The sequence below is a fragment of the Polychytrium aggregatum genome (genome assembly GCF_025602895.1).
Source record: "Polychytrium aggregatum strain JEL109 chromosome Unknown BJ171scaffold_9, whole genome shotgun sequence".
Lineage (NCBI taxonomy): Eukaryota > Fungi > Chytridiomycota > Chytridiomycetes > Polychytriales > Polychytrium > Polychytrium aggregatum.
The window spans coordinates 478,468-506,000 of NW_026516211.1; the positions used below are offsets into that span (position 1 = coordinate 478,468).

Here is a 27,533-nt window from a genome sequence, read left to right on the forward strand (position 1 = left end):
GGGAGCGGCAACGGAATAAGCGGCAACGGAATAAGCCCGGCGGCTGGGGAATTGGGGAATTGGGGAATTGGGGAATTGGGGAATTGGGGAATTGGGGAATTGGGGAATTGGGGAAATGGGGTGGCGATTGGATGGATACTCGGAATGGATGGAGGTGCAGACAGAATTGGAATACCTTCGACAAGGAATCCTCTACAACGAGTCGCTTTGGCGGAGTGGTTAACGCGGTGCCCTGCTAAGGCATTGTCCTTTGGACGCGCAGGTTCGAATCCTGCAGGCGACGAATTCGTTTTGCTCCCTGTTTGTGTACCCAACCATTGTCCTCCTGGATCGCTGTCGCCTGCGGCGTGGCCGATTGACATCTTGGAGGTGGGCCTGGCGATGAACCACGGTCATGCTCATCTACAGCTTTTCCAGAAGAAAAACGGGACCTGTCCCTCCCAGCGATATGCGGGCCCAGCGGGCAGGCCACGGGATTGCACCGCTGTCTTGGTTGGCTGACTTACGAGAGCACAGTCTCGAGCACTGTCTCGGGTACATCTGGTCGGATGACTGGAGTGGGTTGGTCTCCAGACACTGTGAGCACGCTGTTTGGCCGTGGTTGCGATCGTCAGGCAGGTGTATTCAGTATCCAGAACAAAAGCGACGGCTCTGAGTCAGGACAGCGTGTCCCGTTTCGTTTTTGGGTGCGCTGTGTCGGAACATGCAGCGAAAGGAGCCTGCTCGTCCGTCATTTGAGCTGTTGCATGGGGAGCAAACGTGGCGGACTGCATCCCGAGGCCGCGCGAGCCACACAGGGTCCTGAGAACCTAACCCCCAGAGGTCGCTAAAGTCCAATCCACGACGACCGACCCCCAAAATTATGGATTGCCGATGTGCCGCTTGCTGTCGCACTGCCGAGTCGCTTCGGATCGTTCTTCAGGCCGTTGGATTGATAGGGAATGACGGACCACTCATACCACACCTTGCGGCTGTCACAGTGTCTCCAAAAGTGAATGTCCACCGTGCTGTCGGCATGGAGATAGACGGGTGTCTTTTGCAATTCAAGAGAGTTGTTTTTGTCGTCAGAAACGAAGCGAGGGACAGTGCTGGGGGCCCAGTGGCACCAGAGATTCACAGCGTGCCATCTTGTGCTTACCTTGAGGGGGAAAAACAACGGGAACCAGCTGAACATCTCAGGCGTGTGTGTTTTGGGGTGGATGCTGATCATTACTTTCTTGTACAAATACGCTTCAAAGTACCCAGCGATGCCATGCTGTCAGAGTCCACGGATCAGAGAACGAGTTGGTGTCAGCTCGATGGTGTTTGCTCGTGCATCATGACCTGTGTGGAAAAAATTGCCTCGCGGACACCGGTGCCCCTACTCCCTTTGCCCATACCATGATCGAGTTCTCTTCGATATAGAACGAAGAGTGTGCATAGCGCTGGTTGTGTCGATTAAAGTACGGTGTACCAGTTTTGTCCACAAAGCTCCAGTTGGGATGGTCGAACCGCCAGACTGCTACAGGCTGGGCTGCATGATTCAAGGATCAGAATGAGCAGCTGGAGTTGCGATCGTGAAGCAGCAAAGGTGTCCACCGACTGTCCGGCGCACTCTGTACCTACCGAGCTCGGTCACGGCCTTGAACTTGACGACATAGGGCGTTTCCAGGTGAGTCTGCGTTTTCAGCTGTCTCACGTCGTTGTAGAGCGTCGATGAGGCCACGGGCGCAATATACGAAATGTACTGTGAGGGGATAGAAATGCCATCGGCTGTTCCCGCAGTGACAGGAATAGAACCAGTCAGCGATCTTCCGGCGTATTCCATTCCATGGCATGTCCAAGCCGAATTCCCTTGCATCCCGGTGCCTCAAATGCCTTTCTTCCGGCAGCACGTTATCGATGCACAGGACTCACATTTCAAAAAACGCTGGGCGCCATCCAGACACTCCGGCGAGAGCTCATTGTCTATGGTAGGGTTGATGGCAATAAAGAGCCAGGAATTGTGTGTCAATCCATGATCTCGGTATCCTCACAATCGCGATACCTCGGTGCTGATGTTGTGCTGATATCAAGGATCCTGCATGACGGTTGCCCAGGCCATCGAGATCAAACACTTTACAGCCTGGAGACACGGACGACAGATCATGCTATCCCCGCATGTGTTCCAACGGGGCCATGTTTGCCTTACCGCCGATGGAGCCAAGTAACTCGCTAACGAGGATATCGGCCTTTTCGGGGAAACTCCAATACCGCATATCGGAGTGCACGACCTCAACTTTGTTCCTCCACTGCATCTGCTGCTTGTGTCTCAGACTGCGATAGCAAATGCCAGACGCGATGAGAAGAGGAGGGCACGGATCGTCAGCAGCTTATTATACGATCAGATCATCTTTGATCTGCCAAACTCGGCCCGTGGGACACAATCCACTCGGACTGTAACGAGGCTCGCCCCCGTAGCCCCCAGAAACTCACATGACAATGGCATTCGGATTCTTTTCGAGGGCATAGACGCGAATCTTTCGGCCAGCGGCCTCGGCTGCTCTGAGAGCACAGTCCACCAGGGGCCCTCGACCGGCTCCAACGACCATTACGACGCTAAAACAAAGACACATCAGTGGGTTAAATGTCGACGGACTTGCTGATCGAAGGGCGGGCAAAGTGCTTCGTCGGATTCTTAACATGGCGCCGAGTGACATACATAGACTCTCTTGGATTTCCTGGGATCTTGTCGAGCAGAGCTTGGTGGATCGCCTACACCGGGAAGTTGCGGTCAGGCAAGGATCGAGGCAAGAGCCACCGAGGGTCGTCGAGAGTCATCGAGAGCCATCGAGATCAGGGCCAACGTACCTTCTCGTAGGCGTTGTACTTTGCAGGATCTTTCTCAAAGACTTCATAGGTCGACGACTCCAGATTGTTCATGAGTGGCTGGAGCGGGGCTTGCAGGAAGCTGTCGTACCAGAGAGTATAGATTAGTATCATCCAGCATCCCGCACCGAATGTAGATCACATGGTTCGTGATATTGCTTCGGGCTAGATCGCTCTCCCAGGACTTGGCCTGCTGATCACGTCAATTCGCTGCAGCGTCTGTTTGATGGTGCACCTTCACCTCAGTCCGACTGGGGATGCTTACTCTTGATAGCCCGCAGAGAGCTTTTCGACATGATCCAGCTCCGGAAGTGTGCTTGCCAGATGATGCAGGTATTGCTGGAACGCCCCGAGACCGCCTTCGCTTGTGACGACGTCGGAGGGCGTGCTGATCACAAATTGGACATTATACTGATGGGCGGCGAGTAAGAGCAAAGATAACGTTCAATGCATTTGTTACTGCCTCTTGACAAGGATGTCGTTCAGATGAGTTCTGTTTGTCGGCATCGCAGCCGCACCCACCTTCATCCATTGCTTGATGTACATCTGGTGGCTCTTTGGGAGAACGGGATATCCCTTCTTGTTGATGAGAAAGATGCTTGTTGGTAGAACAATGCACTTTACTGGCTCCGAAAACCACCGATTCAGCGACGCCTGAGCGGGAAGATCAGAAGGGAGCTCGAGCGCTACCGCCGTCGGAGGCAGGATCGGACGAGCGACTATCAGATCAGGGGATCGAACTGAGCTGATGGTCTGGAGCTCGGCGCTTCCAACGGCTATTCGTCACTCGGATCTGCGCCTCCTTACCGACTCCCAGTTTTGGATCGCTATCACAAAGACTTCGTACAAGGTTCCATTTGCGCCACGAGTCTGCGAGATCTGATTTGGCATCGTCGATTGCGGGCGGATTCGCTTGTGAATCGATGGGCACACGGATCCATAAGGTCGAGAAGGATAGGAGCTCGAGCATATGGCTTGCGGTCCGGCCAAAATTGACCATGGCATCGCCGACGGGGAGTCTCAGCTGGACAGCGGCAAGCCCGATGTGCGTGGCCCACTGAGCCTCTTGCGCGAGCAGAATCTCAGAGTTGCTGCGAACGACGGGATCGGACGAGTCCAGATCAACCCATGACGAATGGGCGCCCACGATGTACGAAGACCACTCTTTGGCGGGAGGAGCAGACGCGATATTCAGCTTCAGTGCTCGAGCTGGTGGACAACGACGGGCAGTGGTGGTGGTGGTGGTGGTGGTGGTGGTCGGAGCACCCCAAGACCATGAGTGCGCAAGATGGATCCAGCCTGGCGGCTGGCCCCTGGATCAAGACTGGTGCTGACATGTGACAGGCGACTCGCTCTGCTTCCCCTCCCCAATACCTGTGTTGTCGATAATCAAATCGCCAGGTGCAAACGGATCGCCAGGGTGCGCTACCGGGCCGCCACTGCAATCCTCAGGGGCGCTGGGGCTGATCCGCTGGACTGAGGGATGCAATAGATCGCAGACGACAAAGCCATAGCCGACTTGGCGGGCCAGCATCATCAGATCCTCGGCCGAGGTTGCCGACAGATGCTCAAGGCCGATCGAGACCGATTCGTTGGACATGGCGTCGCGAGATGCGGAGATGGTGGATGGCAGATCGGAGACTCGCGTCGAGAGGGTATCGATTGAATGGGACGGCAGGAGCGTCCGGTGGGGAGCACGCTGACGACCAGATCGGATGCTGGGTCCAAAAGCCAGGCGGCAGACAAGACCGGGGCTGGGTTTCGGCGAATCGCGGCCGATGGACAGCGGCTGGCGAGGATGCACGACCACGTGACGCGCTTGGTTTTGGGGAGAATCACATGCGGCGCTCTGATAAGAGGGCGATGTGGCTTGGCAGGCGATCGGCAGACGACCAAGAGGCCATCGGCAGGGCCAGGCACAAAGACAGGCATCGGGGAGGGCAGCGACGGAGCCGATGCGACGAAGCGACTTGCCCTGTCGATGGCGAGGCCGCGTTTGCAGTGCCAGAGCCAACGACCAAGGCAGCGGCGGGCGACAGACAGAGAGACAGACGGATCGAAGGATGGGGGAGACGGCCAAAGGCCGATTGTCTATCCTCGGCGAGGGCATCTCGCTCCTTGTCTGCGGCAATCTTGTTCTCGCTCGGGCGTTCTCGGCCGGCGCGCTGTTCTCGCTTGGCTGTTCTCGTCTGTTCTCGGCTGCCTGGCTCTGTCCACGAGTAACTCTTCTGCTGCGTGCAAGTTACTCTCTGCGGTGCATGCTGGCAGATTGGCTCTGCTGCTACTGCTGCTGCTGCTGGGCCAGGCTCGCCGAGGCTGCTGCTGCTGCTGCTGCTGCAATGAATGGGTCTGCGGGAATGTCGACCGGCTGCCCGTCTCTCGCCCTCGGCTCTCTCGCGCCCGTCGGCCGCCTCGGTTCCACATGGGGCACGCTCCAGCGCTCCTCTTCGTTCCCCAAAGGCGCCCCGCTTTGGCCGGTTCATGCCCTCGCTCCCACTCCCCTCGCCCCTTCTCCGCGATCAAAAAAAAAGTTTGGGGTTGCCGTTCCAAAAGAGGAGTGCCAACGACCCGCTATAAAACCCAGTGTCCTGCTCTTACTGCCCGGTTCTTCCATCCATCCCGCCTGTTCTCCTCCCCTGCCGCCAAGCCGCCGTCCACCATGAAAGTTACCCAGAAGATTGAGCGGGCCGAAGCCGAGGGCCGCGACTACTGGTCCTTCGAGTACTTCCCGCCAAAGACCGAGATCGGTGTCGCCAACCTCTACGATCGTATGGAGCGCATGTACACCCTCGGTCCCGAATTCATCGACGTCACCTGGGGTGCCGGCGGCACCTCCTCGGACCTGACCATGCAGGTGATTATCGGCCATTCTCCGTCGCTCTTGTTCCGGCTCGTCTCTCTCTTTTCTTCCTCTGCAGATCTGCAGATTGGCGAGCCGACACTATCGATGCGCCGGTGCCTGAACAACCGCTCCGAGTGCCAAACAAATGCATTGCATGGACCATCACGGCCGCCATTTGATTTGCATCCGCGATGCGACTGCCGGAGGATGGCGTCGGCGCTACTGTGATCGTTATCGGCGTGCTCGTGTCATTGATGCGCATCGACGTGCTCGTGTCGTTGGTGCTAATTGATGATCTCCCCCTCACTACAGATTTGCAACACGGCCCAGGCTGTTTATGGACTCGAGACCTGCATGCATCTGTAAGCCCAACTCGCTCCAGGAACCGCCCACCGTCCCTGTATGCGCTGTTTTGGCCTGGGATCTGCCACTATGGTCGTGTTCTTTGCCATTGCCTCACACAGGCCTCTCATCTCATCTCTGTAGGACCTGCACCAACATGCCCCGTCAAAAGATCGACGATGCGCTGAGGGTAAGTTGCGCGCTCATGCAAAGGGTGCTGGTCCCTCGTCCCCACAGTGCCGCATTCTTGTTTGGCGCCATGCTATCGACCCCACTCTTCCGCACGACAGACTCCGCTACCGCTTACCAACGCTGCCGCCCACCCGCCATCCACAGGAAGCCAAGAACAACGGCATCCAGAACATTCTGGCCCTCCGTGGCGACCCCCCTCGTGGTGTTGAGAACTGGGAGGCTTGCGACACCGGCTTCGCTTACGCCTCGGATCTCGTCAAATACATCCGCGCCCAGTACGGCGACTACTTCTGTATCGGTGTTGCAGGCAAGTGGAACTACCTTTCAGCGCCAGTCCTATTTGCATTTCCGCCAGCCATTCTCTTTCGTCCTCTGGTTTTATGGGGCTGTCCACTCATGCTGTTGCTTTTGTCTGGTGGATAACACTGCTTTCTCTCAATAGCCTATCCCGAGGGCCACATCGACAACTCCTCGAAGGAGGATGACATGCAGCGCCTCAAATACAAGGTCGAGTGCGGTGCTGACTACATCGTCACCCAGCTCTTCTACGATGTGCCTCTGTACCTCAGCTGGCTCAAGGAGGTCCGAGCACTCGGTATCACCATCCCCATCCTGCCTGGCATCATGCCCATCCAAAACTACGGTGGCTTCAAGAGAATGACCACCCTGGCCAAGACCTATGTGCCGGACCACATCACCGAGGCCATCGAGCCCATCAAGGACGACGACAATGCCATCAAGCAGTACGGTATCCGTCTCGCCGTTGACATGTGCAAGGCCCTCAAAGCCGGAGGCGTTCGCGGCTTCCACTTTTATACCTTGAACCTGGAGCGATCTGTCCGCCTGATCCTCGAGGGTCTTGGCTTTGTTGCCCCCATCGAAGTTGCCAAGCCCCTGCCGTGGAACCCCGTAAGTGCCTTACATCCTGGCTGCACCTTTCCGATTGTGAGATCGAGTCGTTGATGTGATTGCGTGTCGGCCCTGGCGATGCTGCAGCTTCGTCTGCTCCACTCCCAGCGGCATTCATTGCCGGTCGCCATCGGGCATCGACTCGGCACTGGCCTTGGTTGCATCGCAACTATGGCATGCGGCGACATCCACAGTGGTCCATATTTACCAATTCGCGCACTGTTGTCCCAACGTCGATTCCAATGACTGATGGATGGACGCGCACGTCTCCCTCTGTTTCCATGCAACAGTCGCTTGCCAAAAACAGAGAAAAGGAGAACGTGCGCCCTATCTTCTGGAAGAACCGTACCCGAAGCTATATTCTGAGAACCGAGGCTTGGGACGACTTCCCCAACGGCCGCTGGGGTGACGCGAGATCCCCAGGTAAGAACTGGCGATGTATCCCATGCCGGCTGCTCCGTGATCTTTCTTGCAGTGCCCCTCTCGTTCGGCGACTTGGTTGGTCTGTGTCGAAGTGAAGCTCACTTTACTCCCTTCTATCGTACAGCCTTTGGTGATCTCGATGGCTACGGCGCCTCTCTGAAGCACACGGTAAGCAATCCAGCTGCGACGCCTATGCTGTGTTCCACTCGGCTGATGTCAGTTGTCGGCTGCGCCGTATCCCCCATACTCGTGCTAATCCTGCTTTCGCTCTGCGCAGCCTGCCGAAGCCCTGAAGCTCTGGGACAGCCCCGCCACCAAGGAAGACCTCTACAAGCTGTTCTCGGACTACTGCAATGGCACTCTGGTCGCTCTCCCCTGGAGCGATTCGCCTCTCTTCCCCGAGTCCGAGATTATCCGAGCCAAGCTCGCTGCAGTCAACGGCAAGGGCTTCCTGACGATCAACAGCCAGCCTGCCGTCGATGGCGCTCCCTCCACTCACCCTGTCTATGGCTGGGGCCCCAAGAACGGCTTTGTGTACCAGAAGTCGTACCTCGAGTTCTTTGTCGCTCCCGAGGCTCTCGATGCCCTCGTTAAGAAGATCGAGGGTCACCCGTTCCTCACCTACTACGCCGTAAACCGCCAGGGCGATCTCCGCACCAACAACCAGTCCGACAGCCCCAACGCCGTCACCTGGGGTGTGTTCCCTGGGCAAGAGATCATCCAGCCCACCATTGTTGAGGCCGTCAGCTTCCTGGCCTGGAAGGTACGTACTGTTTGATTCCTCGGGGCTGGTGGTCTTGGCGGGCCTGATGGTGTTGGAACGTATCCTCGATGTGGTGGGATACTCCTGCCGCATAGAGATGGGATGGCACCCGGCTGTCTGGTTCCTGGTCTCTTGAGCTGCTACACAGGGCGAATCACACCGACCAACTAGATTCTTGCTAACGTATCCGCCATTCCCTTGCCCCTCAGGATGAGGCCTACGAGCTGTGGAACAAGTGGGAGGGTCTCTACGAGGCCTCTTCCGCCAGCGCCAAGCTGATCCGCGAGATCTCCAGCACCTGGTTCCTCGTCAACCTGGTCGACAACAACTTCAAGGACGATCAGGCCATTTTTGAACTCTTTGATCTCTAAACACTTCACTTCATTCCACACCGCGCTTTAATCCAGCCTTGCTTCGGGCTATGCTGCCTCATCAAGCCCACCCCGTCACCCACCGAATCGCCGCCTGTCCACTTGTGCAGAGCCCATTCGGCCCAATAAAATCGCTGGAGCATCCTTGATAATCCTGCCACCGATCGTCCCTCGGTTTTCCCCCCCCCTCTCGCTATGATCCCTCAATCTGCCTGGATAACTTGGCGGGGGCTTGGCCAGCTTTCGACCTTCATTGGTGATGATTGCTCGATCACAGCGAATGCACCGGAGCGGCTCCTCACAGTTGGTATTCGTGTATTGATGTTCTGACATGACCGAGGAGGGCAAGATGCATCGCGGCGGGCCGTGGTCGGCCTACGGTTTCCTCAGCTGGTTGGTTTTCACATCCAGAGGCAAAGGGCAAGAGAGCGAGCGCCGTGATGTCAGCCGATCGCCTCGAATCCCACTCTCCTCCAAGTCAGGACACTGGCCAACAGCATCAAACGATCGTGCCGATGCAAGTTGGAAGCGGCTGCTTCAGACTACTGGAATTACACGACCCGATAGCGATCGGACTCACCGCCTTGCGCAGACAAGCCTTGAATTCCTCAAACTCGGCGGCACACGAGCCCTGAACGACATCTCCAAAGACCTTGTCCATGCACTTGCCGTACTTGAGCGCCTGCACATCGACCAACGGTGGATTCCCCCGTTGCCAAGAGCAACATTCACATACACACCCAAAAAAAAGCCATTGAAGTGGTGAATAAGGAGTGAATTCGGCGATTGCATGCTTGGGGGTTGATCGTGTCGATGCGGGTGGTGCTGCATTGCCCCAACAGTATCCGATCGGCCGACTCTGTGAGTGCTCGCACCGACCCGCCATCCCTCGGGCCGTTTCACAGCGACGCTCACCGACTGCGAGCACGCGGCGGCGCCCTTGGCCAGCTTCGACAGCGGTCGCTGGGGCGGCGGCATCTTGATATTGGTTCTGGTGGGCAAGACCTGGCAGCCAGGAGCGTTGCCCAGCGAGTTGCGTTTTGAGTCCGCCACACACACACACACACGCCGCTGCAGCGTGATATCCACATGACCGCGAGCATCTTGAGCTGCCCTCCTCGCCCATGCCATCTCCATCCCGATCTTGCACCGCTTCGGCTTCGGCTTCGGCTTCGACTTCGGCTTCGGCTGCATCTTCCGTCTCCTCGCCTCTTGGTCGCTCCGTCTGTGGCAGCAGCCGCCATGTCCTCCGAACACGTAGAGTTCCTCAAGCGCTGGGCCAAACCCGACCATTACCCCAAGCCCGAATACGTCACCAACCCCACCGATGGCGACTTTAACTTTGTCGACAGTGATGCCCCTCCAAACCAGCTGAGCAAGAGCTACGACACCTCGTCGATATCGCTTGTCCTGGGCAGCGTCACATTCCAGCTGCATCCATCGATCCAAGTCAAGACGCTGGAGCTGGCGCGGCGGCGGCTGGCCATGGCGGCCTTCCACTATCTCGATTCCCAGGACCTGCTCGGGGAGGTCGAGTTCAACTACGTAGGCGTCTTGCAAGAGACCGTCCAGCGGCTCCAAGTCCATAAGCCAGAATACTCGTACGAACCCGACGGCCAGAAGGGTCCTTATATTTGCAGCGTTCATGTCTTTGACACCACCTACCAGGTACGATACGATGGCCGCTGGCCCCGGCCCTTCCTGACGAGTATCATCATGTGACTGGGATCGATAAGAACATCGCCAAGACCGACATGGTCCGCAGTCTGCACACTGATCGTTCCAGTGCGGACCCGGATAGATTGTTATTATCTTTACTTTGACTGACGTGTCTCCATATCATGTGCCTGTGGATACCCTCGGATTTGGTTGAATGCGTCCGCAAATCCATGGTCGCCATCGGATACGGTCAAGCCGAGCACAGTCCCCCACGGCCCTGGGGAAGAAAAAACTCGCCCAGCAAGCTGCTGCCGCACAGGCGCTCAAGGAAGTCTCTTGGGACAAAGGCAAGACCGATCCGGAAACGAGATCCATCGACTTTGGCATCCGTACAACTAAATCTGCAGGTAGGGCGGTTTTGCCAGCGTCACTCCGCCCCCCCTCCTCCCAGCAAATATGGATGCCAGTCATTGACCGATACCTCAGTCACTCGTTGTCGCAAGCGACCGTGATGTGGGGGCTGCCTCTGTGTTCAGTCTCGTTTATAGAGATGCTGACACGACAGCAGCGAGGATGCTCACTGTTCCTCCACCATTCCTATTGCTGATCTCGTGTAAAAGTTAGCTTGAAGGACTGGCTATCGGACTCCAAGAAACCGGAGCCATCCTCCGCTGCTGGGGCATCCATCGAGCAGGAGCTTGCCAAATCAGGATCTGTTGCAGCCGTTGACAGTGCTCCGCCTCAGAAGCATGCCAGCGATGCCGTATCCGCGCCTCCAAACGAGACCAACTTCGCTCCTCCGCCCCTGCCGGCGATCAGTGGTCATGAACTTGTCTTGCTCACTATCAATCAACATGAGTCGAATCTCGGCAGAGCTTCAGGTTCGTGACATTTATGCAAGACAGCCGTGAAACTCGATGCAACCAGGATCATGCTCGTCTGGCATGCCGACCTGTGGCAAACATGTGCGCTCTTTGCCCCGACCATAACTTGACACTACCGATGATCCCATCAGACGCGGCTCAGAAGGCCCTCGCAATGTTGTTGGCAGAGTACAATTCGCCGAAGCCTGTGTACTACTCCCGAACCGAGGGAGACCAGTTCCGAGCGCTCTTGAAGCTCGATTTCCGAGGCAGCTCGTTCATATACAAGTCAGTGCCCATGTCTCTTTCTGCGGATCCATTTTTGTGCCGGCAGACTTGCGCCAAGCAGTATTGGTAACCAAGCATCCCATATTTTCGTGCCACTGCCACAACCAGATCAGCGTTAGCCTATCCTGAGAAACGCTTGGCCTTCGAGGAAGTCGCCGATGAGGCATACCGAAACTTGGTCCGGCACCTCTACATTTTCGGCTACTTTTCGAGTGTGAATGAGCCGGTGAGTCGCCGAGGCTCAGCCGCTGTCTGATTCGAATATGGTGTCTAGATTATTCTCGGACCAAGGCTTGACACTGATGGGGGGGCATGAAAGCGTTCGCTGCAATATCAGGGGGGCAGATACTAACACTCGCCTCCGGTCGGGGCGATTTGAATCTAGTTCGCCATCGCTTCAGAGATGAGCCGCTTTGCGGATCAGTACGCGGAGCTTCATGTGAAGCGGCCGGCGATTGATGAAAGCGCTGCTGGATCCTAGTTCCTACCAAAGCTTGTCAAAGCAGAGGAATCAACCTGAACCCAGCTTGGCTGGATGCGGACCAGCCTGTGATCGGGTGCCACCCAGCAGCTTGCAGGCTGCAGCCCCCAATAACATTCATATCCACAATAGCGTTCATGTGCTGGTTCCAAGTCGTGCATGGTGGAAGGCACCCACTGCAGTGGAATATGGGCAGTTGGCCGCACTCTGGACGCTCGAGGCAAACGGTCTGTCGTCAAGCAGCGGACGGGAATATGAGCAGGGCAGTTGGCAGCTATCACAGACTCAACCGGATGTATAGAATTGAGCGGCGACACTGGATAGGAGACGCCGAGACGAACTGCAATTCATAGAAAGACGGAGACCGAGAACGCAAGGAGATAGAACAGCACAATGGGCAGAAAATGGAGCTGAACCGAGTCGCTTTCACCAGCATGCGAGAACGGCTTGATCAGGTTCGATCTCGAGATCCGACACAGGCATCGATTCGGCTCGAGGACATGCACTCGAAGGCTTTCGATCGGAGCGATGGGTGGATATCCAGCGATCTCGTCCTGCTGATCAGTTGCGGCCGGTGCGGACAAAGATGCCGATTTCTGGATACACTCCGTCCTTGAGCTCGCTCGACGGATTCTCGGGCTTGGGGAGGAAGCCGACATGGTAGAGGTAGCTGAGGCACTTCTTGGCGAGCACCGTGGCGGAGACACCGGGCGTCGGGTAGATCGAGCGGGTGTTGGCGTTGTCGAGCTTGACAGACATGTCCATCATGATGTGCATGAGCGGGAACAGGGCGTTGCTCTCGGCGGCGGGATGGGAGTGGAAGGCCTCTTTGAACTGCTCGTGGGACTCGAACAGCACAGTCCAGCCAAAAGCCTTGACAATCTCGAACAGCTTGGTCTCAGTGAGGGCACTTTGGGAGGGAGGGGTGTACGCACGGCGTGAGTGAGTGAGTGAGTGAGTGAGTAATCATAGTCGGGATCCACCATCGACACCACAACACATCGCACACCATATCACACTCCTCACCTGTGCTCCGAGTCGCTGATGTGGAACACAAACTTGGACAGGGACTCCTCCGAGCCGGCAATCTCGGCAACCACCTTGGCGACATGGTCGACGGGATCCATGGTCATCGTGACAGGAGTGGCGTGCGAGGGAGCAACGCCGAGCTGAATGCATCCCTTGACATATCGCCAGATGTAGTCATCAGAGTTGGACACTGGAGCGATGGAGAGCGTGAAGGTGTCAGTTGGTGTCAGTTGGTGATGAGTACCACTCGGCAATCGAAACCATCGATTCATGGCCAGTCCATAGGGACGATTGAGATATCTCCATCACACCACACCACATCACACCACACCACACCACACCACACTCAGCTTACCTCCGTACTGGCTGTCGCCAGCAATGACGGCTGGACGAATGATCGTCACTGGCACTCCCCTCGATCGTGCCTTGTTGATCAGTTGCTCAGAGACCCACTTGGTCTGCGAATAGCCGCCAGAGATGTTCCAGGCCGAGTAGATCGTCTCCTCGAGCGGCTTGTCTGCCTTCTTGGCCATCGGGATCGTGCCGATGGTCGAGATGTAGTGCAGCGGCTTCAGGTGGTGGGTTGTGGCCAGTCTCAGTGCCGTCGCTGTGCCGAGGACGTTGGGTCCCTTGAGCTGGAGATAGTCAAACAGCCAGTGGACCTCGGCGCCGCAGTGGACAATCATGTCGGTCTCCTCGCTGATCTCCTTCCATCGCTCGTCCGAGAGTCCCCACTTGTTCTTCGACAGATCGCCGCACAGTCCAACGAGTCGAGACTTGAGGTTGTGGTCAAGGAAGGCTCTCTGGCTCGGATCGAGGACCAACTTCTGAGCCGTGCTGATGATGCGCTCGACAGCCACCTGCTCGGTCGGGGCTCGGACCAGGCAGTAGATCTTGGCACTGGGAAATTTGTGGGCTAGCTCATACAGCAGGAATGCGCCGAGGAACCCAGTGGCACCAGTCAGCACAATCCCTTCGAACGGCTCGGGAAACACAAACGGAGGGAGACCCTCAGCCGTCACACTCGCATCGTCGAGCCGTGCAACCTCCTGAGCCAGATCGACAATCGGCAGAGTCCCCGGTCTGCTCGCTTGGATGTCGACAACCAGCTGGGCGACATCAGTCGGCGTCATTCCGTTCGACAGGAGGATCATCGGCGAGATCTCAGCATCAAACTCGTTCTTGATGGCGAGGGCCAGACGGACGACACTCAGCGAGTCAAAGCCGACACCGCCGATGTAGTAGTTGCGGCCGTCGAGGGCAGGGTTGTCGAGGATCTGGCTACCAAGTGTGGATATCTTGGCGGCAGTGCGGGACAGGGGAGTGTCCTCGATGATGAGAGATGGGTACTGGACCGACTTGCCATAGCTATCGATGTTCTCGGCGATGTGCCTGAGCTTCTTGAGATCGCGCTTGCCCGAGTCGTTGAAGGGGAACGCCTCCAGCTCCAGGCAGTTGCGAATGGGAACCTTGGCAACGTTCTTGAGGGCAAACAGGTTTTCGGTCATCTGGACGATCTCTCCTGGCGCCGCGTTGAAGGTGGAGCCTTTCTGGGGGACATAGAGCATCACAATCTTGAGCTCGGAGGTCTGGATGAAGATGCAGTCGGCGACGTGCTCGCTGAGGTCCTGGTTGACCATTTCCTCGAGGGCATTGAGGTCGACATAGACGCCGTTGACCTTGACCTTCTGGCCGAATCTGTGGTTGGCAATGATATGATGTGATGGTATGGAGTGAGGGAATGAATGGCGTGAGTACTCGGGATGCAGGAGTGGGATGTGTCGTCGGGATGCCAGATATGCACTCGCCATCAATGAGAGACACCGCACCCAGCCATTGACCTTACCTCCCAATGATAGTGAACTCGCTCTCGCCAGTCATTTCGACCCAGTCCATGGTGCAGACACGGGGCGAGCCGTCGCTGAGGAAGCCAAACGAAGCCAACTTGTCGTTCGGATTGGCGGTGGTGAAGTTGGGATGGTCCTTGATAGGGTCGTCCTTGTCGACAGCCAGAACGAGGATGCCGCTCTTGGAGACGCTCTGGTCAACAGTGTTGCCCTCCTCGTCAAAGAGGAGACATCGCACATTCGGCTTTGGCTGTTTGTACACCAACTGGGACGGACAGGGGATTGAAGGGGGAAGGATGCAAGCGGACATGGCTCCAACAACACCGACCTGAATTGTTGACCGAAAGTCAATGACAAAGCTACAGCAGTGCGCATCGCTGACGGCATCAGTGTTCTGCTGAATTGCGAGGCCTCTCACCTCGCTTGATCCGTATCCGCAATGAAGAATCGCCCGTGGATAGATCTGTTTTGCTTGTTTGACAAGGGAAACAGTGACAAGCTCCGAGCCAAGTCCGACGATTACAACCTCTTCCCATCGAGGCGCACTCATCGTTGACAGTGCCACTCGGAGCACTAGCTTCATAAATGATGGGGTCTTGGGATGGGCTATGATTAGCTTGATTTGATCGTGGGATAAAGCTGTGTCACCAGTAATCAAAGCTTGTGGCTTACCGTATTCAATGTATTCAGACCCTCGTTTAACAATGTAATAACGCCCTGTGCCTTTTCCTGGGCATTTGGTGTGGGCTTGGCAAACCAAAGCGATCCCCGGGTGTTGAATGCCCATATTAATCCACCCATGGCTGCCGTAAACGAAGGAGCCTGAGCGAAAGTTGAAGAAAGTGATAAGTCGTTTCCATGCTGATTAGTCCCAGAAACAACTTTGAACGGAGAATGACCATTGAATGACTATACATTGATGATTGATTTAGAACCTCAGCTCTTCTCACCAGCAGATGATGAAAAGCTTGCTCTTACCTGGAATAGGCCACCGCTGCAGTATTTATGTCCCACTTTTGGACGACTTGACTCAATGAACCGATGAGACACTGGATACCGGTTCGGCGAGTATTCTGGCGTTAGAGCAAGCATGCTGGTGGCAGCAACAGGAGACCACACAACTCACGTCTTGGGGATTCCTGTGAAGCGAGAGGCCGGTGGTCAGTCAAAGCTCGCCAAAGCGACATGCTGGTCCTATGGCAGCAGACACTCGTGCTGGAACCCAAGAAGCCATATTGGTGTATCCCATGGCGCAGACCATGGACATACTGACCAGTTGTGCCGGATGTGCTGAGATAGGCAATGTTATCATCAAGAGGCCGGCAGGCTTCGAGCGAGGGAGCCGGGACGCTGTCCAGGAGAGGGAAGGCGCCAGCATCGATAGGCTCGAGTCCTTCGACTCGTCCGGGCTTGGTGTGGTGGTAGAGTACATATCGGATCTTGAGCCTGTCGAGGATGGGTTGTCAGATGTGTGGGCGTCCCTGATGTTGCTGGTGTTGCTGGTATCACTCGTGCCATGGATATCGCTGAGTTGCCAACGGACGAGCCATGCTGTCAAGGAACAAACCTGTCGCAGAGGGCCTTGCGGACGGACGGACGAGGGCCAGTTGAGGGCAAAGTTGATGACTTTCCTGGAGCAGCAAGTCGGAGTGGGCCAGGGTGAGTGTTCTCCGGCATGGCAACATCATGGCAACATCATGGCAACAGCATGGCAGCAGCATGGCAACAGCATGAGGCGAGCGATTGCCGCGGCCACTCACTTGCCGAGGATCCACAGGGCAACCGAATAGAACATCCAGTGCACCTCGGGCTCGCAGAAGGTCGCCACGACGTCGTGGCCCTCATCGTTCCAGCCCGGGAGAGCCTTGAGCCCCTGGGCAATCGAGTAAGCCTTCTCCCAGAGCTGGAGGTAGCTATAGCGCTCAGCCTTGCCGTTCTCGAGTGTGAGGGCGGCGAGGACATGGGGTTCGTTCTGGGCCATCTTGATGATCGCTTCGACAGGATGCATCCAGGGGTCATAGGCAGCCATGGCTGGCTTGGGCTGCTGGGCAGAAGTGGCTGACTCGGCTGCAGCATCCACATCAGCTCCGGCGCCAGCCTCGACGGCAGCGGCAGCAGCGGCAGCAGGCTCACCATCGGGCAGGAGCGAGGTTGTCATGGCTGGAGCCGAGACTGGAGAGGCGGTGGTTCCAGGGATACCCCTGTCGCTGGGAGAGTCGTCGGACGACCCGAAGCAGCACGAAAGCATCTTGAAGACCATCTTGGAGGGCGATCGACAGATGGGAGAAACGAGGGGCGACGGGGCTGCTTTTATCGGCCATTATCCGGGTGGATCCTTGGTTCTCCAATGTGGGTGCAGCGGCTTTCTCTTGCCTTTGCTGGGTCCTTTGCCTGCTGAGTCTGTTCGAGTCGGTAGCGCATATCTCCTGTCTGCTGATTTTCGTGCACACGCCGCTTTCCCCTCGTTTCCTGTCGACGCGACGCGAACCCCCGCAGATCAACTCGCATGGCTGCACTCCTGGGCGGCCTGTTTGGTGCTGCTTGGCTGCCGGGGGATGCGGAGATATCTGGATGCTGTCTTCGTGGTTCATATGTCTTTGTGGTTCATATGTCTTTGTGGCTGTTCTGCATGCGACCCGGCAAAAGCGACTCGATGCAAGCGATTTGATGCCCAGACACACAGCCTGAGCCTGACCAACTCTGGTGGGCTGTGGCATGATTCGGCCCAGGTTGATCCTTTGATCGTGGTTGCCAGTCCATCAACCGGGCGATATCCCCCCGAGGCGTGAGGCCGTCGCAAGGCCTCCCCACTGTCGGATGAACAGTCGTAGAACCAGACACCCGAGCAAGAAAAACGAAATGGTATCCTTAAACGTTCTTCCTTGGACGGAACATGCTGTTCTGACTCAGAGCCGTCGCTTTTGTTCTGGATACTGAATACACTTGCCTGACGATCGCAATCACGGCCAAACAGCGTGCTCACAGTGTCTGGAGACCAACCCACTCCAGTCATCCGACCAGATGTGCTCGAGACTGTGCTCGAGACTGTGCTCTCGTAAGTCAGCCAACCAAGACAGCGGTGCAATCCCGTGGCCTGCCCGCTGGGCCCGCATATCGCTGGGAGGGGCACTCAGGGACATCACTGCCCTGTTTCGTTACGAACAGAGATATCATAGTATTCGTGACAGTTTGGGTCGGCTGGATACGATGAGTCACCATATCGCCGCCGCTGTAGAAGAAGGTGAGAAAAAGTTCAGGACATAGCTTGAGGGTGCGCATGGATCTTTCGTTTCGCTATCGCCATGGAAATGCAAATCTATTCGAAGGAGTCTTGGTGTTCGTGATTCTTGAGAGATGCAGCTGATGGCCCACCGCGCAGACGTGCTGCGGCATACGGCGAGCGGCTTCTGTTGCGGTTCTGTTTCTGGGAAAAGTCCTCGGTAGATTCGTTTGCTCGGCGCAGGCGCTCGGCATAGACTTCTTCAGCAACCTGGCGATCAGCATTGCCGGCCGATGGAGTGCGGCGGTGATGCCGCTCGTGGCCGACATGGGGCTGGTCGCTCGAAGATGGCGCGTCAGGTCTGACGCCGGGGGACATGTGCGGCGACCGAACCCCAGGGAATGGTGAGCGACTGCGGCTGCGGCTGCGGCTCTGGTTGCGGTGCTGCTGTTGCTGCATTTGATGACCAAGCAGATTCTCGTTCGATGGGGCTGCATCAACACGGACACGGGGGATATCAGCCGATGCATTTCGGCTGTGGTAGCCGCGGCCGCTGTCTGTCGAGCCATTATGTTGGTGCAGCGAGTGGTTGATATCTCGTTGCGGGATGACGGGCGTACTGTTGGCGGTATTGGGGCGAACGTGGGGAGAGGATCCGGTGTGAAGATATGGGCTTGAATGAGATTGAGCCGGTGTACCGTGGCTAGGATTGGGGCCATGATCGTTGCGACGAAGTTCGGCCGCCGAGGGTCGATGCATGTTTGTGGGCTCGGACGCATCGTGACGAGCTTCGCCCCAGGCTAGAGCTCGCGAGCTGACATAGGGCGATCGGCCACGGGAGTCTTCTGGGTGATCGCGGGCAGCATTGCCGTCGCTCTCGGGATGGTCGGTGTGGGATGGGTTGCGCTGATGGGATCGGCCACCGCCACTCATCTGACGCGAGTGGCGGGAGCGAGAGCGGTCCCGGGGCGGTATGGCCGGACCGGATTGGAGGACAGGAGAGGCAACGGCCCGAGGAGTGTTGGCGTGGCTGTAATCGTCCACGGTGATCTCGACATGCTCGCGGGCGCGGTTGCCCGGATGAGCTTGGGCATGGCCATCGTGGCCGTGCTCCAGCGCCTCATGGGACTCGGTGTGCAGCGACTTGTCGCGACTGGCGATCACAGGAGTGCGGGGATGCTGCTTGGGTGTTCCTGCAGGAGTGCTCTGGAGGGCCTCGGCACTCGGTCGTGGATGATACAGGCGGTCTTGCTCGAGAGACCTGCGAGGCGTCCCAGGGCGGCTTCCATGGTGGGGGTCATCGCGCTCATGGACAGGACGGCCATCGCCGCTGGCGATAGTGTGGTGGTACAAACGATCCTGCTCGAGAGACTTGCGGGGTGCATCGGGGCGATCTCCCTGATGACCTTCGTAGGTTGTGTAGAGCCCCGAGCGACGTTGGTCCAGGCGGCTGTTTGATCGGTCCTCATGATTATGCGTAAAGGCGGCTTCTGGAATGCGTGGGGTGCCGGGAGCGGCTTTGGGGCTCGTGTACGGCGACGCCGCACTGGCAGCGGTGTTCAGCTGGCGAGGAGACTGAGCAGGTGAGGTAATGTGGGAAGCGGCAGCCTTGGGCGAAGTCCCTGGTGCGGTGCGCGGGGTTGCGCGGGGGGTTGCGCGGGGAGTTATGTGCGGGGACTTGACACTAATCTCCTCAAGCCCAGGACATTCGTCACCGTTGGCCTGGGCTTTGGGCGAGCCCTTGGTTTCGGATGGCTTGCTCTCATCGCGGGTACCAGCAGAACCTGCCTTGGCCTTGTTCTTGCGCGATCGGACAATCAAGAAGGCGGCGAGACCAACGGCAATCAGGGCAGCAGCAGCTCCGCCGATGACAAGATAGAGATTGATCGCCACATTGCCGACAAGGATGTAGGTTGATCCCCCACCGACGACCTTGGTGGTGCCGGAGTTGTTGCTGATGACGACAGGGCCGATGGGGGCGCTGGACGAGTTGGAGGGTCGGTCTGTTGGGGAACCCGGGGTGGTGCTGTTGGTGAGGGTGCCGTTTTGGGAGCTGGGGGAACTCGGCTGCGGTCCGGTGCCGCCTCCGCCACAGAAGCAAGAGGTCTGGGCAGGTGTGCTGCCGGATCCCAGTCCTGTACCGCCAGACGAGGCTGCCAGCCCGACGACGAGGTTCGATGGATCGTAGACCGAGTAGAAGCGACGGAGGAAGGGGTCGCCGAGGATAGCCTCTGGCGCCGCGATAGAGCCGCTGCTGACGAATCCGAGGTAGCAGGTACTTCCACTTTGAATGACATAGTCCGAGCCTACGAGGCAACAGGATTAGTCACAAGAGCCGCCAGCCAAAGCACACCTTTCGATGACTTGATCATCGCCACGGACAAGCAGAGCACGGCGATGGGCCGTGATCGTCGGCTGAAGCAAAACCAGAGTCAGGGGACTGAACTGCCTACAGACGTACCTTGGAGGGTGAAGCTGCCACCACCGAGATTGAAGGTTATGGGCGGCAGCGATCCGACCGCGCTGCAACTGACCACCGAGATGCCGCCCGAGTTCTGCAGCGGCACATTGAGGGCCTGCACCATCGACTGGAAGATCGGATCCGGGAAAGCCATGACGGAGCTGCCTGTGTCAAGAATGGCGAGGCTGTTGCCGCTGGGGATGGAAACGGAGCTGGATCCGACGCTGATGCCGCTCATAGCGACGCGCCAGTGATCATTCGTTCCGGAGGAAGATGGGAGAACGCTCATACTGGACAGCGCGAAGTTGGTGAAGTGGGGGTGGGTGGGAAGAGGACAGGAGTGGTGAGCCATGGAGATCAAGCACCCAGGGGGCTGTTTGTTGGTAGCAGAAAGAGCTCGTTCGAAGCAGACACGAGGCATGCTGCAACAGCCAGTCATCCACACAGCCACAACTTGCCCGTACCAACTGAGCTTGCCAGAGAAGTGATTTGGATTGCAGCCGCCGAGCACAAACTCTCCATCACCGGTGCCAGAGGGGCTGTTGGTTTCGAGCCAAAAGGCAAAGACCGGGGTCTTCAGGAGGTTCTGCTGCATCATGTTGAAATACGGCGGGATTGGACGGACACCGCCAGCTGGCATCAAGACAACAGATAATGCCGACGCGTTAGCGGCTCGCTGCCCATGATTCATGACGTGACGTGCGCATTGACGGCACTACATGCGTCTCATGAACGGGAAATGGTCTTGGTGCTAGCAAACATCTCCAAGCCATAGGTCGCCAACGTATGTCCACATAACAAGAGCTGCGGGGGAGGCGAGCGACTGCCTACATGATGCCGTGGCCAGAGACGGGAAGGCCAGGCCCCAGATGCCGTCCCATCGTGCGCCGGAATTGAGGAGGCTGGCCATGGCGCCGGCCGAGTCGAACTGCGAGGCGAGCAGAAACGCTTGCTTGGTGGCGACAATGTTGCCGACAGCAAAGTTGTCTTGGCCAAGCGAGCCGGAGACTGAACCAGTGCCGTAGGCCACCGTCAGGCCATCGCCGTTTGGGACGGACGCAAACGTGGAGGACTGGGAGGAGTCGAAGCTGTGGGCCTGAGTCTGGGGAGCCTGCTTGGAAGTGAGCCAGAGCGTGGCGGAGCCGGTGTCCAGGATGACGGTGAAGGCCTGTCCAGGGGTGCCGAGGGAGATTTGGGTGGTGTACTGTGCGATGATGGGATTTCATAGGGTCGTGGCGATACAGGGGCGCGCCAAATGCCAAGTGCCCAATGCCATTGCGGAGGCGGAGGAGGAGGAGGAGGAAGAGGAGGAAGAGGACAGTGCAAGCAGAGGAAGCAGTCAGCAGAGTCGCTGAGGCGGTCTGGGCCTGATGCGACAGCCAGATCGACACACCCGCTTCACCAACCCAGCCCCGCGCCAAGGGATGGCTCCGTCCCAGGTGAGAGCCGGGAGTGGGGCAACCGCACACTTGTGACTTACAGATGATCCATCTCCAACGAGTGTCTGGCCCGAGGGCTGTGGCAGAAGCGGTAAGCATACCAGTTAGACGTGGCAAGCACAGCACGGATCAGGCCGCCGCTCACGGCTGCTTGTGGGCCCGTCCTTGAGTTGCTCGAACGGGCCAAAGTGACCTGGCCAAGCGCTCTGGCAAATGCAAAACGATAGTCCCTTCGCTCTCGGCTGAAGGGACGGGACAGACAGCAAAACTAGCGTACATCCGAGGCAGCCAGGATCCGAATGCCCGACGAGTCCGTGAGCAGCTCGGCATCGGAAAGTGAGCCGTTTCCATAGCGGGTGCGGATCAGGGCGAGCGAGGCCCGCAGTCGTTGCTCTGCGTTCATCGACGGAAAGTCGGCTCGGCTGATGTGGGACACCACGAGGGTGTCGTTCGCCTCGCTGAAGGTGGTGGAGAGAGACATGGTGATAGAGCGGGAGGTGCCAGCTGCAACCATGACGGGAATGTCCTCGTCTGCTGGGGCCGGGGCTGACGGTGGATGGGAATATACGGACGAGGGTCGTTCGAGGACGAGGTCAAATCGGTGGAGTGTCGGGGGGAAGGATGGTCTGCCCCGATATTCAGCTGCACGCCATCGAGTTGTGGTGGACGGAGAACGACCCTGCTGGAGGGTTGCAGGACCCAAAGACGAACGAGGGGCGAGCGGATGCTGGTGCCGAGCAAGCGACGCTGTAAGAGACGCTGTAAGAGTGGCGCTGTGAACTGCCTGTGACACAGACGGGGCTCCACAGACACTGTGGGGTGGGTCGCTGAGCGAGGTGGGTGACTGCGGGGTCACTGAGCAGCAGTGTCTGTGGTCGAGGTGCGTGGACAGTGGCTGGTGCTGAGCATGCACAGGAAGCGCGTGGTTGCGCGTACGTGTGCAACGATACGCGCGGCCAGCGATCCGTAGGCCGACAGCAGGCACGCGCCGCTGCAAACAACGCGCCTGGGCGTGCGGGCCACGCGCCCGGCTGTGCGGCAAGGACCAAGGAACCGCCGTGGGCTGAGTCAGGGTGACGGCCGGATAATGCGGCTGCATGTCCACTGGACGCGCACCGCTTGGCGGACACAGCCCCGGCCACGCGCCTGTTTGTTTGGGTCCGCGGACGCGTCGGTGTCGCCCTATCGGGCAATGGACCAGGGTCGGCGATTGGCAGGCCACAGACGCGGTCCAGCGCGCGTCCAGCAGATCCAGCGCCTCGGCACCAGCTGGTCTGGTGTTAGAAATGGATCTTGCGATCCATCTTTGCTCCAGCGCCGCAGCGAGTCGTGATGGAGTCGGTCAGTTGGGCGAATGTATTGGGCATTCAGAGCGACGATCGTCGTTCTTGGGTCGGTGCCATGCTTCGGACTGCGAATGCTGCAGCCAACGAAACTGCACCACCGAGACCAGGCGTGTGCTCGAATACCAAAGGACACTCCAACATTCGCACATTCCGACATTCCACGAGACTCCTCAAAAGCGTATGCAAACAATGTGAACGAATAGAAAGAAAGGAAATGAATGAAAGGGCTGCGGCTCCCTTGCGATGCAAACACGGCTACCATTTGCGCGGCACTCCTCCTGTCGCCCCAGGACTGTTCGGCTTTCGTCCTCTATTCATCTATTGCTGAGTGTGTCGTGGCGAGTCGCGCGGGGCTCGAGAATGCGGCCTCGTTGGCCATCGTATGTTGTGGGTGGCAAAGGATTTGCTCGGTCAGGGGGGGGGTCAGCAAATGCTTCATCGTCTGGCTTGGTACTGGTTCGGATTGAATCCGTCGTCGTCCTCTTCGTCTTGCTGGAAGCGCCGCGCGCTAGGGTTCGCAGAGCGAGGGCTGCGAGCCTCGGAAGAGGCGTTGTTGCTGCTGGAATAGGGCGATAGGCGCTCGTTGCGACCGCTGCGGACATTGTCTTCATAGCTTCCGCCATGGCCGCGCGAGCTGGCCGGCGCTCCCTGAGAACGCTCCGAGCGGCTGCCGTACTCGGATTGATCCTGGCCGCGCTGGCGGTTCGACCGGCTCTGGGAGCGCGAGGAGGGAGCCCCGCTACGAGTGTCGCTTCGACCAGATCGATCACGACCACTGCCTTGGTCCTCGTAGGAGCCTGTGCCGGCACTTCGGCCATATCGGTCGCCGCGTTCATAGCGCTCATCGCGGTTGTCACGGTCATAGCGATCGTTGCGGTTATCACGGTTATCACGGTCATAGCGGTCGTTGCGGTCGTTGCGGTCATAGCGGTCGCCACGTTGCTGATGTTCGTTGTCGTACACGGGCTGAGGGCTGGTCGGGTATCCAGATCGAGAGCGGGGCGTGTCTGACGATGGGTTCGGCGAGCCGTATCGGCTGGCGGGCGACGTCACAGGCGCTGGCATAGACTTTTCCGAAAGTTCGCGATGGCGACGGCGACGGCGGCGACAGCAGCAGATCGAGCCAATGATCGACGACAACAGCAGGATGCCGACAGCCGCACAGACACCGATGAACAGATAGAGGTTGAAATACAGAGGGCCGATCTGGATGTACTGGCTACCGCCGCCGATGATGGTCGCTCCGGCAGGGAGGTTGCTCTGGCCACTGCCAGTGCTACCGCAGCTGCAAGCAGACGAGACGGTCGAGTTTCCGGAGGTGAGAGCAGCGCCCTGGGCGGACGGTGCCAAGCCAACTTGGGTGTTCTTGGGGTCAAAGACTGTGTAGTATTTCCGGAGGAAGGTGTCGCCAAGAATGACGTCGGGGAACGTTCCGATGTTGGCGAACCCGAGGATGCAAGGGGAGTTGGACGAGGTAGGATCGCGGTACACATAATCGCTGGCTGTGGAGGAGTCGTCGTAATGAACCGAGTCAGGGCGCAACTAGAGTGTCGCAAGAGGTGACGCTCACTTCAACCTGGGATCGCAAGAGATGCCATGGATCAAGGGGGGGAGAGAGCATATCCACGGCTTCGGGTCTATGCTGAGCCAGACACGAGAATGAAAACGAACGAGACAGGCAGAATACAAATGGGGCTCCACACAGAAGAGGTGCTTACCAGTGAGAGGATAGGCAGCGGCCGGAGAGCCCAGCTGCAGGTTCATGGTCGGCATCTGACTGAGTGTCGAGCAGTCGACCGAAATCGTGCCATCCTTCTGCGTGGTCACTGACGTGCCGATGCTGGCCATGACGGTTTGATACACCGCCGAGGGGAACCCAATGAACGAGGTGCCCGTGTCGAGAATAGCATGCTTGTTGCTGAACGGGAAAGTGATGTTCTGCGAGCCCATGAAAATCGACGGCATGCTGACACGCCAGTGGTCAAAGTTACCACTGGTGCTTGGAACAACGGGAGAGCTGTGGGATGAGGGATGAGGGATGTGGGATGAGGGATGAGGGATGAGGGATGAGGGATGAGGGATGAGGGATGAGGGATGAGGGATGAGGGATGAGGGACGTGGCCCATCAAGTTGTTTGGTCCGTGCACCGGATCGAGATCGGGAGTACATTCAGACATGTAACGAATGACGGGATGATCGTTGGATGTAGTTATGATCGTTGAGTGTAGTTGTGATCGTTGTGTGTGGATACAAGCAGGTTAGCGATGTGTCGAGGCGCCCATGCACATTCCCGGCCTCTGGACCCCGCATTTTGTCGGCCAATGCTCATCCGAGGTCAAGGCACTCCCTGCGAGCCGCTCTTCTCAACAGTCATCGTACCATTGCAGTGAGCCAGTGAAATGGTTGGGGTTGCAGCCACCCAAAACCATCTCGCCTCCAGAAACGCTTGTTGAGCTGGCGCTACCGATCCAGAAGGCAAACGTGGCCGACGAGAAGACTTGCTGGAGGTTCTGGAAGGGCGGGGTAGGGCGGACGGAAGCTGGTGGAGTCGTCGAAGGTTAGAACGACGGGTTGATGATCGACCCGCACAGCACGATAGCCGGGTGTCGACGACAGCGCAGTGTCGGTCGAGTACATGTAAATAGCCGCGGGCCGCACCACACGAGCAAACGAGCGACGCCCGATAGATGCGGATGCTTGTGAATACAATAGCTGCTCATCAGAAGCATGCAGGCAGACCCGACCCGCGCAATACATACCAGTTCCCGAGGCAAGAGATGGGAAGGCCAGACCCCAGATGCCATCCCAGCGGGTTCCAGAGCTGAGCTGGCTCGCCATGGCGGCATCAAGCTGGGTCGCCAAGAGAATGTCCTGTTTCTGGACGCTGATGCCGGCGACGCCAAAGGTGTCCTGGGCGAGATAGCCGCTGAGCGAGCCCGTGCCGTACTGGATGCTGACGCCGTTGCCGTTTGCCGTCTGGACATAAGTCGAGGAGCTGGTTGACGAGAAGGGATTGACGGTCGTGACCTTGGGGGTTGTCTGGGTCGTTGTGACCCACAGGTTGGCCGAGCCAGTGTCCAAGATGACCTGGAAGGCTTGCGGCGGGGTGCCCAGGGTGATATTACCCATGTACTGGAGCGGTAGGGAGCCATGTAAATCGATCAGAAATCGACCGGGTGCGAGCGGTAATTGACAGACTTGTACGGTCATCGGTCACGGTAGATGGCCATCGGTCGTGGGAGACGAGCCCAAGGCACCAATGCCGCTATACTTACAGACAAGTCGGCGCCGCTGATCAGGGATAGTCCAACGGGCTGCACATGGGAGACAGAAGGCATAGCCGTCAGACCTGTTTCGACACGCTGGATGGGGCAGAGCAAGCAGGCCCCAGGACGCGAGCCGTCCACCGGCCAGTCGCTGGTATTTGGCATGGCCATAATGCTGCTTTGGCTGCCGGCGGCCTCGGGGGTTCAGCGCTCTGTCGCCGAGCGAGCGGGCGAGTGCAGGCTACTCACGCCGAGGGATACAAAGCTCCGAGAGCTCGGGTCCTGCCCGTATCTTGAGAGGGTGAGCTGCAGCCGAGCAGCCATGCGGTCCTGGAAGCTGGCATTGCTGGAGCCCTGGGTGAACGGGGTAATGATGGCGGTTCCAGGCTCCTCAGACATGGCGATGGCGCTGGGAGAGAAGAGCCGAGCAAGTGAGTCCAGCGGCCAGAGTGCAGGGCGAGAAACAGTCGTTTGAGCAGGAGAGCCTGCGGGGCAAGGTCGATGCCTCGATGAGGCCGGTGGTGGCAGCGAGTCGTTGGCCGAAGCAGCGAGAGCAAGCTGCAGCCGGTCGACGAGGCAACTGGCAAACATCAACCGACGGCACCAAGGGGAGACGACAACGGGATGATGAGGATGGACAGGGCCCGAGCGGTGGAGGGTGACCTGCCCAACGGTGCGGCGAGCCAACGGAGGCAGCGGGCGGACGGGGACTTACGGGAGGAGACTGGCGGTGTCGATTGCAGAGGATAGACAAGTGTCTGGTGCAGACCAGAGATGATGATGATGATGCTGATGGCGACGGTGATGTCGCTGGACGGTGTTGCGGGTGACGGGACAGATGCAAACGCAACTCTTGGCCAAATGGCAGCCAACCCAAACGACGCGGCCTTGCAAACCCTGCGCGGCTGTGCGTGGACAGTCGCTGCTGTGTCGTGCGGCGCGACG

The 27,533-nt window shown here is 58.1% G+C and overlaps 7 protein-coding genes and 1 non-coding gene across 8 annotated transcripts; 3 read left to right on the top strand and 5 right to left on the bottom strand.

The window, feature by feature from the left end:
• The first annotated feature begins 201 nt into the window (after window positions 1-201).
• BJ171DRAFT_t81 lies at window positions 202-283 on the top strand. The gene has a single exon. It is a non-coding gene; the product is annotated as a tRNA-Ser (tRNA).
• Window positions 284-826: 543 nt separating this feature from the next.
• BJ171DRAFT_579287 (PRMT5 arginine-N-methyltransferase-domain-containing protein) lies at window positions 827-4,447 on the bottom strand (the record flags this gene model as incomplete). The annotated part of the gene is made up of 13 exons (XM_053113954.1): window positions 827-1,033; window positions 1,139-1,255; window positions 1,380-1,513; window positions 1,606-1,752; window positions 1,897-1,947; window positions 2,171-2,295; window positions 2,455-2,577; window positions 2,681-2,733; window positions 2,830-2,929; window positions 3,113-3,258; window positions 3,370-3,533; window positions 3,655-4,056; window positions 4,222-4,447. The coding sequence occupies 13 exons, from the start codon at window positions 4,445-4,447 to the stop codon at window positions 827-829; spliced, it is 1,995 nt and encodes a 664-aa protein (XP_052969011.1).
• A 1,059-nt stretch (window positions 4,448-5,506) lies between these two features.
• BJ171DRAFT_421587 (methylenetetrahydrofolate reductase-domain-containing protein) lies at window positions 5,507-8,689 on the top strand (the record flags this gene model as incomplete). Its single annotated transcript, XM_053107492.1, has 9 exons — window positions 5,507-5,701; window positions 6,002-6,051; window positions 6,176-6,221; window positions 6,368-6,521; window positions 6,666-7,132; window positions 7,423-7,555; window positions 7,680-7,723; window positions 7,833-8,318; window positions 8,528-8,689. The coding sequence occupies 9 exons, from the start codon at window positions 5,507-5,509 to the stop codon at window positions 8,687-8,689; spliced, it is 1,737 nt and encodes a 578-aa protein (XP_052969012.1).
• A 375-nt stretch (window positions 8,690-9,064) lies between these two features.
• On the bottom strand, window positions 9,065-9,667 carry BJ171DRAFT_579290 (uncharacterized protein; the record flags this gene model as incomplete). The annotated part of the gene is made up of 3 exons (XM_053113955.1): window positions 9,065-9,079; window positions 9,270-9,371; window positions 9,605-9,667. 3 exons carry the CDS (start codon window positions 9,665-9,667, stop codon window positions 9,065-9,067), a joined length of 180 nt encoding a protein of 59 aa, XP_052969013.1.
• A 161-nt stretch (window positions 9,668-9,828) lies between these two features.
• BJ171DRAFT_495194 (uncharacterized protein) lies at window positions 9,829-12,133 on the top strand. The gene is made up of 6 exons (XM_053110093.1): window positions 9,829-10,357; window positions 10,614-10,755; window positions 10,969-11,229; window positions 11,364-11,499; window positions 11,608-11,725; window positions 11,885-12,133. The coding sequence occupies exons 1-6, from the start codon at window positions 9,932-9,934 to the stop codon at window positions 11,978-11,980; spliced, it is 1,179 nt and encodes a 392-aa protein (XP_052969014.1). The 5' UTR covers window positions 9,829-9,931; the 3' UTR covers window positions 11,981-12,133.
• Window positions 12,134-12,249: 116 nt separating this feature from the next.
• On the bottom strand, window positions 12,250-15,231 carry BJ171DRAFT_309273 (male sterility protein-domain-containing protein). Its single transcript, XM_053107067.1, has 4 exons — window positions 14,856-15,231; window positions 13,365-14,707; window positions 13,007-13,199; window positions 12,250-12,890 (listed from the first exon to the last, which is right to left on the bottom strand). Exons 1-4 carry the CDS (start codon window positions 15,164-15,166, stop codon window positions 12,542-12,544), a joined length of 2,196 nt encoding a protein of 731 aa, XP_052969015.1. The 5' UTR covers window positions 15,167-15,231; the 3' UTR covers window positions 12,250-12,541.
• A 2,941-nt stretch (window positions 15,232-18,172) lies between these two features.
• BJ171DRAFT_579293 (aspartic peptidase domain-containing protein) lies at window positions 18,173-22,457 on the bottom strand (the record flags this gene model as incomplete). The annotated part of the gene is made up of 6 exons (XM_053113956.1): window positions 18,173-20,382; window positions 20,538-20,827; window positions 21,002-21,170; window positions 21,369-21,741; window positions 22,018-22,053; window positions 22,254-22,457. The coding sequence occupies 6 exons, from the start codon at window positions 22,455-22,457 to the stop codon at window positions 18,173-18,175; spliced, it is 3,282 nt and encodes a 1,093-aa protein (XP_052969016.1).
• An 857-nt stretch (window positions 22,458-23,314) lies between these two features.
• Window positions 23,315-27,430, bottom strand: BJ171DRAFT_495209 (eukaryotic aspartyl protease-domain-containing protein). Its single transcript, XM_053110094.1, has 7 exons — window positions 27,304-27,430; window positions 26,838-26,997; window positions 26,598-26,636; window positions 26,082-26,454; window positions 25,702-25,861; window positions 25,041-25,339; window positions 23,315-24,824 (listed from the first exon to the last, which is right to left on the bottom strand). The coding sequence occupies exons 2-7, from the start codon at window positions 26,985-26,987 to the stop codon at window positions 23,758-23,760; spliced, it is 2,088 nt and encodes a 695-aa protein (XP_052969017.1). The 5' UTR covers window positions 26,988-26,997; window positions 27,304-27,430; the 3' UTR covers window positions 23,315-23,757.
• Window positions 27,431-27,533: the final 103 nt, after the last annotated feature.

Bases quoted from the DNA above. Each gene is read 5' to 3' on its own strand.
- BJ171DRAFT_495209 (XM_053110094.1), bottom strand. From the start codon at position 26,987: ATGTCTGAGGAGCCTGGAACCGCCATCATTACCCCGTTCACCCAGGGC. The intron at 25,340-25,701 runs GTACGATGACTG...CTCATCCCACAG, and splicing joins TTCACTGGCTCACTGCAATG to CTCTCCCGTTGTTCCAAGCA. The intron at 24,825-25,040 runs GTAAGCACCTCT...ACTCCTCCACAG, and splicing joins CGCTGCCTATCCTCTCACTG to CCAGCGATTATGTGTACCGC.
- BJ171DRAFT_309273 (XM_053107067.1), bottom strand. From the start codon at position 15,166: ATGTCCGCTTGCATCCTTCCCCCTTCAATCCCCTGTCCGTCCCAGTTG. The intron at 14,708-14,855 runs GTAAGGTCAATG...TGCCAACCACAG, and splicing joins GAGTTCACTATCATTGGGAG to ATTCGGCCAGAAGGTCAAGG. The intron at 13,200-13,364 runs GTAAGCTGAGTG...CCATCGCTCCAG, and splicing joins TGGCGACAGCCAGTACGGAG to TGTCCAACTCTGATGACTAC.
- BJ171DRAFT_495194 (XM_053110093.1), top strand. From the start codon at position 9,932: ATGTCCTCCGAACACGTAGAGTTCCTCAAGCGCTGGGCCAAACCCGAC. The intron at 10,756-10,968 runs GTAGGGCGGTTT...CTCGTGTAAAAG, and splicing joins CCGTACAACTAAATCTGCAG to TTAGCTTGAAGGACTGGCTA. The intron at 11,230-11,363 runs GTTCGTGACATT...TGATCCCATCAG, and splicing joins GAATCTCGGCAGAGCTTCAG to ACGCGGCTCAGAAGGCCCTC.